The 11,726-nt window shown below is 31.6% G+C and overlaps 1 protein-coding gene across 1 annotated transcript; it reads right to left on the bottom strand.

Annotated features, from left to right (window-relative positions):
- Positions 1–9,980: 9,980 nt before the first annotated feature.
- On the bottom strand, positions 9,981–10,737 carry LOC120133482. Its single transcript, XM_039150056.1, has 2 exons — positions 10,212–10,737; positions 9,981–10,136 (listed from the first exon to the last, which is right to left on the bottom strand). Exons 1-2 carry the CDS (start codon positions 10,686–10,688, stop codon positions 9,990–9,992), a joined length of 624 nt encoding a protein of 207 aa, XP_039005987.1. The 5' UTR covers positions 10,689–10,737; the 3' UTR covers positions 9,981–9,989.
- Positions 10,738–11,726: the final 989 nt, after the last annotated feature.

Raw genomic sequence — 11,726 nt, 5'->3', positions numbered from 1 at the left:
TGGCATTGTTTGCCAAACGATTCAGAAAAATGATGAGACCTTACCGAGGAAGAAAATTCAAACGAAATGAAGGCCTAAAAAATGAACCAAAAGAGAAGGACTCAATCATTTGCTATGAATGCAAAAAGCCGGGGCATGTCAAATATGATTGCCCACAATTGAAGAGAAAGGGTCAATCAAAGAATAAGCACAAGGCTCATGTGGCTACATGGAGTGATGAAGAAGGTTCTGATGAAGAGGAACAAGAAGTAGCAAACTTGTGCTTGATGGAATTCGGGAAAGATTCTAAGGTAACCTCTAACTCATCTGATTTTGTTAATTTATCCTATGATGAGTTATTATATGAATATAATGGGTTGGCTTCGGATTATGAGAAATTATTTTTAAAATATAAAAATGATATTTCAAAATTGAAAAATGAAAATAAACTCATATCCAAAACCAACAACGATCTTGAAAGTAAAATCAAAGATTTGCAAATCAAACTAGAAGAGTTTGAAAAGAAAAATTTGGATTTGCAAAATTTACTTTCAAAGGTCAATGATGATCGTCAAAAGAAAATTGATGATCTTAAAGCTTCTTTTGATAAAGTTGGAACAAAACGTTTTGAAAATGGAGAAAATTCAAAATCCAACTTTGTTAGAAAAAGTTTTAAAAACTACAATCATAGAGGTCCCCAAAGAACCTCTAATGAAAAAATCGTTAGAAGTATATGGGTTCCTAAAGAGCTCATTACTACTAAAGATAAGGATATCCTACACAAATGGATACCTAAGGGGACTAGGATTTTGGAAACTAATGAATATGGACCAAAAAGAATTTGGGTACCAAAAATAAAAAATTAATCTATGTTTGTAGGAAAAGGAGTATTGCTACAAGGCACGAGAAATAAATCTAAATTCATGGCACCTTGATAGTGGATGCTCGAGTCACATGACCGGGGACAAAAACCGATTCATAGAGCTTAACGCCAAAAATGGATGAGAAGTGACTTTTGGTGATGATTCAAAAGGTCACATTGAAGGTATAGGTACAATAGGTAATACCTCTTCCATACAAATTAAAAATGTGTTATATGTGAATGGATTAAAGCATAATCTCTTGAGTATTAGTCAATTATGTGATAAGGGATTCAATGTCATATTTGAAACTAATGGTTGTAAAGTCATTGACATTGCATCTAATAAGATTATGCTTGTTGGTCATAGAATAGGAAACATATACATGGTGCATTTAGACTCTATAGAAATGACTAATTTATGCCTAGATGTAAAGGATGAGCATGATAGTTGGTTATGGCATAGGAGACTAGGACATGTTAGCATGAGTGTTTTGCAACGGTTAGTTCAATGAGAATTGGTTCGAGGGCTGCCTAAACTAAAATTTGATAATGATAAAATCTGTGATGCTTGTGCTAAAGGAAAACAAAAGCGAGTTTCTTTTAAATCCATTAATGATGTGTCAACTAGTAGAGTATTACAATTGATCCATATAGATCTTTGTGGGCCAACTAGGACTACTAGCTTGGGTGGAAAACAATATGCATTTTTCTTGGTAGATGACTATTCTATATATACTTGGGTTCTATTCTTAAGTACTAAAGATGAAGCATTAGAAAATTTCATCACATTTTCAAAAGTAATCCAAAACGAAAAAGGTTACTCTATCACTAGTGATAGAAGTGATCATGGCACTGAATTTGAAAATCTTGGATTTAATGAGTTTTGTAATTCTAATGGTATTAGCCATAATTTTTCAGCACCTAGAACCCCTCAACAAAATGGAGTTGTTGAGAGGAAAAATCGAACTTTAGAAGAAATGGCTAGAACCATGCTTTGTGAAAATAATTTGCCAAAATATTTTTGGGCGGAAGCCACAAATACCGCTTGTTATGTTGTAAATCGAGTAATGATTAGGCCAATTTTAAAGAAAACTCCATATGAAATTTTCAAAAATAAAAAGCCTAACATTAGCTATTTTCATCATTTTGGATGTAAATGTTTTGTTTTAAACAACGATAAAGAAAACCTTGGCAAATTTGATGCTAAAAGTGATGAAGGAATTTTTCTGGGTTATTCCTTAAATTCTAAAGCTTATCGAGTATTTAATAAAAGAACTTTGTTTGTAGAAGAGTCTATACATGTTGTTTTCGATGATAATCTCCTTCTGATGAAGGATTCTTGTTTGAATGATGATGTAGGTATTATAAATACAAATGATGTTAGACATGACGTTGGAGAATCATCATCAAAGGAAGAAACGAAAGATGAGGAAACTCATGATCCTCTTGAGAATCCAACCATTGAAGAAATGGAAGTATCTTATCCAAGAGAGTACAACTATGTCAAAGATGGTGAGATTATAGGTGATCCATCTAAAGGGGTAACAACTAGATCTTCTCTTAGAAATATTTGTAATTATGTTGCATTTATTTCATGCATAGAGCCAAAGAATATTAAAGAAGCATTAAATGATGAACAATAGATTATGGCTATGCAAGAAGAGTTAAATCAATTTGAAAGAAGTAAAGTATGGACATTATTTGAAAGGCCTAGTAATAAATCTACTGTAGGTATTAGATGAGTATTTAGGAATAAGCTTGATGAGAGTGGTAATATAGTGAGAAACAAGGCTAGACTTGTTGCTCAAGGGTATACTCAAGAAGAGGGCATAGACTATGATGAAAATACGCTCCCGTAGCTAAGATGGAAGCAATTAGAATGTTATTAGCATTTGCATGTTTTCATGAATTTAAACTATATCAAATGGATGTTAAAAGTGCATTTTTAAATGGTTTTATAAAAGAAGAAGTGTATGTGGAACAACCTCCAGGTTTTGAAGATTCAAAATTTCCGGATCATGTTCTTAAATTGACAAAAGCACTTTATGGTTTAAAACAAGCTCCTAGAGCTTAGTATGAAAGATTGTCAATTTTTTTAATTGAAAAGGGTTTTTCAAAAGGGAAGGTTGACACTATATTGTTTTTAAAGCATAAAGGTAAAGATTTATTAGTAGTTCAAATCTATGTTGATGATATAATATTTGGTTATACTAATGATGTTCTTTGCCAAGAATATTATAAGCTAATGCAAAGCGAATTCGAAATGAGCATGATGGGGGAGCTCTTATTTTTCGTGGGACTCCAAATCAAGCAAAGAAAAGATGGCATCTTTATCAATCAAGCTAAGTACGTCAAAGATATGCTCAAGAAGTTTGGACTGGAAAATGGTAAACCTCATGACACTCCAATGAGCTCTTCAACAAAGCTTGACTTAGATGAAGGAGGTAAATGTGTAGATGTTAAATTATATAGGTCAATGATTAGATCTCTACTTTATCTAACTGCAAGTAGACTGGACATTATGTTTAGTGTTTGCTTATATGCTAGATTTCAATCATGCCCTAAGGAATCACATTTACTAGCTGTTAAGAGAATCTTTAGATACCTTAAGGACACTCCTAGTTTAGGACTTTGGTATCCTAGAGACTCTAGCTTTAGCTTGCATGCCTTTTCTGATGCGGATTATGGAGGATGCAAATTAGATAGGAAAAACACCTCCGGTACTTGCCAATTCCTTGGAAATATGTTGATTTCTTGGTTTTCAAAGAAACAAAATTGTGTTGCATTATCTACCACTGAAGCCGAATACATTTCAGCTGGTAGTTGTTGTGTAAAAGTTTTATGGATGAAACAACAACTTTTTGATTATGGAATTGAAGTATGCACCATTCCTATCAAGTATGACAATACTAGTGCTATTTGTCTCACTAAAAATCTCATCAAACACTCTAGAACTAAGTACATTGAAATAAGACATCACTTCATTAGAGACCATGTCACTAAGGAAGATATAGTTCTAGAATTTGTTGATACTTTGCATCAATTAGCGGATATCTTTACAAAACCTTTAGACAAGGAACGTTTTTGGACACTTAGGAGAGAATTAGGTTTAACTGACCTATCTTCACTTAGTGTTTAAAATAATTTTAGCACTTTTAAGACTAAATGAAAAATGCTTATAATAGTAATTTCTGATTACATTAATTGCTATTAGTTAGGGGGAGTTTATGATTCTTGATGAAAAATTAACTTTATGTTCAAATGTAGTTTAAGAATTAATTTGATTGATTGAACATAATTAATTTTTGATATATGAGTTGCCAATACCACTAGAGAATATTAATTTAGCATTTTTAGTGTTTAAAATACAAATTTTTAATTATAGGGCAGAGGGAATCGATACCCCCTTGAAGGGGAATCGATACCCCCTTGAAGGGGAACCGATTCCCCCTTTGAAGGGGAACCGATTCCCCCTAGGGGAATCGATACCCCCCTGGGGTTCTGGTTTTATCGAGCAGAATCCTTGTTTTTTTCTCAAACCCTTTCTTTTTCTTCCTTTGTCACCGTTCCCCCTCTCTACTCTCTCCCTATCTCCATTTTTGCCTCAAATCAATATTTCTTATCGAAATTCTTCAAATATCATCTTCTAAACCTGCTAGCATCATTAAAATCGTGCAAACAACATCAAAAATCCACTCAATCTCATCTTTCAAGGTAAATTTTTCTAAAATATCTATTTCATTGATTTTGAACATATGACTAGTTTTAATTAGTTCTAGATAGAAATGGTGATCGTACATTGATTGTTTAGTGATTAGAAACTTGATTTTACAACTAATTTCATCAAAAACACAAGAATTTTTCAAAATTCTTTGAAATAAAAAAAATTGTTTTTCAAATTATTGTGTTTTGATTGAATTATGTTGTTGTGAAAACTATACATATATTGATTTTCAAAACCTTATTTTTCAATAGTTTTCAAAAACTTTTACCCATTAGGATTGGTTTAGAGAACCTTGAAATATTGAGGACTCAATTGAGTTTTGGGATTGATTGAATTGCATACATGTGTTTTCTAAATTGCAGGTTATCCATTCTATTTCGATTTCCTAAACCATATCCAATCCTAAACATGCTAGGTCATCATCTAGTTGCTCAAACCGTCAATCCAACCCACCTCCAAATCATCCTCATATTCCTGAAATTCATATTCCTAATCCTAATATGACTATCCAAAACTCGTGTTTCAATCATCCTGGTCCTAGAAATCATCGTTTTTGGTATTATCAATATTTTGACTCTTACAAAATTAGAGAAGAACGTATCCCTTTCTCGTCAAGCTATGATAAATATCAATTTTAGATATCTTCCTCTTTTACAAGAGTGGAAATTTGATAAACTTTATGACATTGAACCTATAGTTTACCATCAACTTGTTCGCATATTCTATTCAAATGTCATGTGTGTTAAAACCCGAGCTCAAACCAAAACCATAGCAGTTCGTTCCTATCTCCTAGGACAATTCATCCATCTTGACTCGACTTACATAGTTAATGAATTAGGATTAGATAATGATGGTATATCAAATGAAAAACAGCTTTTAGGTTCTCGTTATAAAAGAAGGGATAGTGCAAGTATCTTAGATCTTCATTATCGTTTTCTTTATCTAATGATTTCTTGGTGGTTTCGACCATCCGGAGGTCGTTACTCTACCCTTCGTGCTTTAGATCTTTGGTGGTTACATTGTTTCCAAAACAATATTAAAATAAATCTTCCTGAGATTATTTTTGTTGAAATCGTTGAAACTGTAAACTTAGTGCCAAATAAGAAACTTTGTTCCTCTCTAGTTTATGGTTGCATTCTAAGTAATCTATTTTCCAAAGCCGGGCTTAGAGTAGGTCTAGATGTCGTCTTTCCTCTCAAGAAACAAAATAATCTTCTTTCCTTAACGAGAGCGGGATGGATAAAGAATAAGGACACCGGTGAATGGGTTCGATCTTCTGAAGATACTCTGGGAGCTAGTTCTTCATGAGCTCCTCCAGCAGATGACGATGATCCCGAACTTGAGCAATTAATGCAAGATATTGACGAAGCCGACGATGAGCTGGAACAACACGAGGAACAAGCTCAACAAGAATATCATGTACCTCCATATTTTCAATCATTCATGGAGACATTTGATTTCCGTTATGCATCCTTGGATTCTCGCTTCACTTCCATAGAATCTCGCTTCTCGACTATGGAAGCTCAACAATTAGAAATTCTCCGGGAGATGCGTGCAAACAATGAAGCAACCAACTCTCATATTAATGAACTCACTCATGATATGGCAGCGATGCGAGCTCATTTCCCTCATCCCGATCCTCCTACGGGACATATTGCTTGTTTGGATTGAACTTGGATAATTGAACTTATTGTTAAAACATTTTGAATGCTTTTGGATTGTTTATTTTTGGATGTTCGAACTTATGTTTAATACATTTGATTTGGATTTCGTGTTTATTTTGCATCTTTAGACATATATGTCCAATATCCATTACATGTTTATGAATATTGTTTATGAAACTAAGGCTAACCTTATTGTTAAAAACATTTGAATGCTTTGGATTGTTTATTTTTGGATGTTCGAATTATGTTTAATACATTTTGATTTGGATTTCGTGTTTATTTTGCATCTTTACATTATGTCCAATTATCCATTACATGTTTATGAATATGTTTATGAAACTAATGGCTAACCTCTCTTTTGATTGTGATCTTAGCAGTTTAAGCTATATATATTTATAATCAATTGGCTAAATAATTTCAAAACCTTGTTTAAAATCTTTTACGAGTCTTTTTGATTTAACAAAAAGGGGAGATAAAAGCGTTTTTGAGGAGTAGTGTTAAAGTAAGGGGGAGTAGTATTTTTCAAAATCAAAATTTATTTTGAAATTAGAAAATCTTAAAAATGTTTTGTTATATAAAAAAAGGGGAGATTGTTGAAAACATTTTGATGTTTCGATATAACAAATTAAATTAAAAGAATTTTAATTTGGAAAATGATTTTTCTAAAGCATATTCAATATATTAAATCGAATATCAAAATATTACTCAAATTATTTCAAAGTTCATTTTAAATCCTTACTCAAATGTAAAATTAAGTTTTAATCTTAAAATAATTTCAAAACGATTTTACAAAATATTTCGAACCATTTCAAAGCCAAAAATTCCAGATTGCTCAGAGGGAACTGATTTCCCCCCAAGGGGGTACCGATTTCCCCCTGAATGGTTTGGCTCCAAGAATTCCAGTATGATCGGAGGGAACCGATTCCCCCTAGTGTTTAACGGTCGAAATATTTGAATTTTACACTTAGGGAACCGATTCCCCCCACGCTCCAAGCAGAAATATTTATTGTTTTCACACTTAAATGGCTACAATAACTTCATTACTGATCCCCAACGTTCAGAAGTGATTCAAGGTGTATTTAAGCAAGCTTAGAAGCCATTGATCAAAAACAAGAAACATCAAGCAACTAGAATCAAGAGAGAATCAAAGAGAAAGCATCAAACCTCAAGTTTGAGTATTTCAAGCCTATTTTTCATTCAATATTTATTTTGTTTTCAAGAACACTTATTGTGCTCAATTGTATTTATTCTTGAGTGTTCATTATTTGTTCTAGAATTGAGCAAACATATTTGCCTTGTGAGGTTTTTCTTGTGAGTTTGCAAATTTGTAATATTTTCTTTGAGAAAAGAGTATTATCAAGAATTGGGGTATATTCTTGAAATTCTTGAGGGAGTTGTAAGATTATCTCTTTGGCCTCAAAAGAAAAAACAAATTAGTGAATTTGTTGGAAAATCCTTCGTGTGGATAGCTAAGGTAGTGGACGTAGACTTTGGTTGATAAAGTCGAACCACTCTAAATCGATGTGCAATTACTTTCAATCGATTAACTCAACAGAAAAAGCTCGGCTCATGCCTTATGACACATGGGTGCTAGCTCCGTAATATTTTTTGAAACAGTATCTGACATGTAATTAATTTTTGTTTGGGTGATATTTATGTAAAAACGTCAATTTTCTTTATTTTTTTTTTGCAAAAAAACTTTCTGCATTAAAATATTTAAATATGCTTTTGCAAATTATTTATAACTAAATTTTTTGTTTGTTTTTGCATGAAAGTACACAATACAGTTATGTCTACCAATTACCATTTGACACTTTCTCATGTCTTTTTAACACTCTCATAGTCCAATTTAAGAAAACTTTGAGGGTAAATAATTTAAAATATGAATAATTTCATAAAAGTTTTATAACTATTTCTTTTTCAAAATGATGATGATGATGATGATGATAATAATAATAAATATTTTATAATTTAAAAAATTATAAATTTCATATATTTTTGAAAAATTTCTTAACTTATAAAATTAATTGTTTAAAAATATAAAAAATATTAAAATAAAATTTTAATTACAATCGATGGATCAAATGAATTATTATTCATTAATTATTATTTTTAACAATAGTTAACAATAGTTAATAAAATTAGAATTTAATATTTATTTTATTTTTTTTAAAAATTAATATTAGAAAGAATATTTTAAATATATAAGTGATATTTTTTAGCTTTACCTTTTTTATTGAATTTTGGTACAAGTTTAGAGAGTAACACAAAACAAAGAAAAATCTTTAGATTTATTTATACTTTTCTTTATAAACATTTTACCATAATTTTTCTTAATTAATTTGAATAATAGCAGAATAAATGATTAATTTGAATTATAACTCATATATACTCCATTAATTGGTCGATGATGATGATAATAACGAAAAATATATTTTATCATAATTTATAATTGATTTTTAATATAATAATTGAAAATACATAAGTTATAATTATACTAAATATTTTAATATATTTTATTTTCATCATTGATTTTTTAAAAAATTATTTTTTATTATAATATTTTTAATTTATTTTATTTTGATAATTGAGTTATTATTTTAATAATTTATGGTCATAGTACTTAATGTTATTATATAATAATTGATTAGCTACTTCTTTAATATTTAGTAACGTTTTTACATAAATATTATCCTAACAAAAATTAATTATTTATCAGACACCGTTTTAAAAAAAATATTACGAATCTAACACCCGTGGCAGAAAGACTCACCCAATGCATCGTGTATTTTGAAACGTGACTGTAAAAGGTATTAGATCGAAAAATATATGTGAACATGTATCTGACAGGAAAATATAAAAGAAAATTGTGATTTTTGGGAAAATCGCCCTGAATTGAAGCTTTTATGTTTTCCTCAATTCCATTAGTGATGAGGACGAGGATGGTCATGGATGGCTAAAATGGAGATATCATTGTTGTCATGGATATTTTCACCCCTAATACATCCCATCAACCAGTGATAATTGCTGGCCTAATTAATACATACATGCGCCATTGAATAATGATGCGAACCAATTAAGTTGTTTCATTGGCTCTTTTTTCATTCACATTTCTGCCGTGATGTGCACATCATTTAACTCCAATTAAGTTGTTTCATTGGCTTTTTATTGTTTCACCGTTTAGTTTGTTTTGATTTCTGGAAAATTGACATTTGCAAAGACAATTTCCAAAAAGCTCGATGTCAGACCATCAAGTTGGTCCACAGAAGAAAATTGAAGCCCGATCACATGCCATTAGACCGACTCCATAGACAAATCACAGTAACTTTCGGCTATTCCTATTTAATTTTGGGTTTACTTTCGATCGTCTTCATATTTTTCTTCTTCTAAAAAACTCATTAAAGGTGTACCTTAGTTACAGGAAATCAGGAAACCAAACCATTAATACTCAGTAACATATTCGCCCTCGGTTTTTCAGTGTTTTTCAAAATGCAGTGGCGCAAAACTCTCTCATCATCGATCAATCAAGGATGAAGCTATAAATGGGTAACACTGAATAATTGGGGGAAAACTGAGTTGAGATGCTCAGTCGAATTGAGTAAGTGAAATTAAATAATTAACAAATCGAATTTGAATAAAGTTCATATGAAATAATCCAAATTCTAAGTACAAATTTGAAACAATTGAAAGAAAAGAAAGATTACAATAAGCTACAATAATTATCCAATTTGTTTGATCGTATCGTAATTCTTGAGAGTAATTAGGGGTAGAATACTGTGAAGCTAAATCTTTGAAAATTTGAATCAGTCCTCTCAAGTCGTTTACTCCCAATTTCCAGGGAGTCACTCAGTAGACCTCCTTCCAGTACTTCTCTTTGCATCGTCTCAGTTATGTCCCTTAATACCCCCTGTCCGTATGAATCAATCCAAATTAAACTCTAATTAATTAGCACATTAAAAAATCGATCGAAATAGGAACGTACCGATTTTTTGAACACTTTGACAAGACGGTTAAACATCCGTTTCGAAATCGTGAGCGCGCTTTTGTAATTTCCAGCAACCCAGCTAGCCCTCTCCATCTCCGAATAAGACCGAGTCAACTCACCCAACATCTTACCCAACTGGTTCAAATCCGATGCGACTCCGAAGATTTCTGTATAATCCAGATATCTACCCCAGCCGTACTTCCAAACGTAGTCCCGTCTTATCGACCACGCCGTGCCCCACAATCCAACCCCTTGCCACCGCTCCAGTTTCTCAGCGATTAGCCTTGCGCGGTTAGAGCCATCAACGTCACCGCGCGCGGATCTTAAGTTGGAAACGCGCGTCAGGAGGGATTGGGAGAGGGAGACTAAGGTTCTGTATTGAGAATAAGAAATGGAATATACGGTTCGTGGCACGGTCATGGCGAGAATGATGAAAAATATTGCGGTTGCACTTGGTGGTAAAACCATGGCCATTTTCTTACTGTTGACAGTATGTTCCGCCGTGAATTTTAAAGGAGGCGGAGTCGGTTAACTTGGGGCCGAAAATGAGCCTACAATTGGACTTGAGTTTAAGTTATTATGGGATTTTAAAGATACAAATTACAAATTTCATACTTCTACTCTACAAAATCAAAAGGTTAGTTTAATACTTAATCTAAAAATAAATAATTAAATTATAGCTCAAATATTTTTATATGTCTAAAGTTTTTTTTCCATTAAGATAGTTAACTAATAATTTCGATATTATCATTTCAAATATTTGATTCATCACGTTTAAGGTTGAACATTCGATTGAGTCGAGTCAAAAGATTTCAAGTTGTTCAAGTTGATAAATACTATTTTATAACTCAGTTATTTAAAATATTTTCGAGTGGAGTCAAATTTTTAAAATTCGAGTCGAGTCGAGTGGAATTAACGACCATCCTTAAAGATGATGAACTCAACATCAATGTTTGCAAATGAGCCAAGTACTCGGGAGGAATTAACGAGAGCATCAATTTGATTTTAATTTTGGTGATTTAAAATTGATTTTAACTTTGGTGGTTTAATGAGAATTGATTTTATGAAGGATGATTTTAATTTACTTTGGTGATTTTAACATCGGTGTTTGCAATTGATTTTATGGTCGGTGATAATTATATATTAAGGATCTAGAGATTTAGGGTGATTGTAATAACATTTATATTTAAAATGAATAAATATCATTTATATTTTTCATTTAAAATCTATTTATCTACCTTTTTCTTTATCCATATTTCATATTTTTTTATTCATTAAAAAATGTTTTAGGGCCATATCATAGAAAAGAGAGTGATTGTGACCCAAATTGATGATCTCTCTCACTTCCACACGTGAAGGTAGCGGTCTAAATAAGCTTATAAACCACACGTGTTTTATATTCAGCCATTATATTTCAAAGATTTTATTAGTATTTGGATAAAATTAAAATGACAGTTCTTGTCAAAGAAGGAGACCCATCAATGTAATTGAGAATGAACAGTGATTTCGTCG

Source organism: Hibiscus syriacus, unplaced genomic scaffold (assembly GCF_006381635.1).
Source record: "Hibiscus syriacus cultivar Baekdansim isolate YM2019G1 unplaced genomic scaffold, ASM638163v2 tig00110580_pilon, whole genome shotgun sequence".
In the NCBI taxonomy this organism is placed as follows: domain Eukaryota; kingdom Viridiplantae; phylum Streptophyta; class Magnoliopsida; order Malvales; family Malvaceae; genus Hibiscus; species Hibiscus syriacus.
This window is presented reverse-complemented; position numbering and strand designations above follow the sequence as displayed.

What these genes read in the sequence shown, in the direction of transcription:
- LOC120133482 (XM_039150056.1), bottom strand. Translation starts at nt 10,688, where the DNA reads ATGGCCATGGTTTTACCACCAAGTGCAACCGCAATATTTTTCATCATT. An exon ending in TCAAAGTGTTCAAAAAATCG is followed by an intron (nt 10,137 to 10,211) that starts GTACGTTCCTAT and finishes TCATACGGACAG; the next exon opens with GGGGTATTAAGGGACATAAC.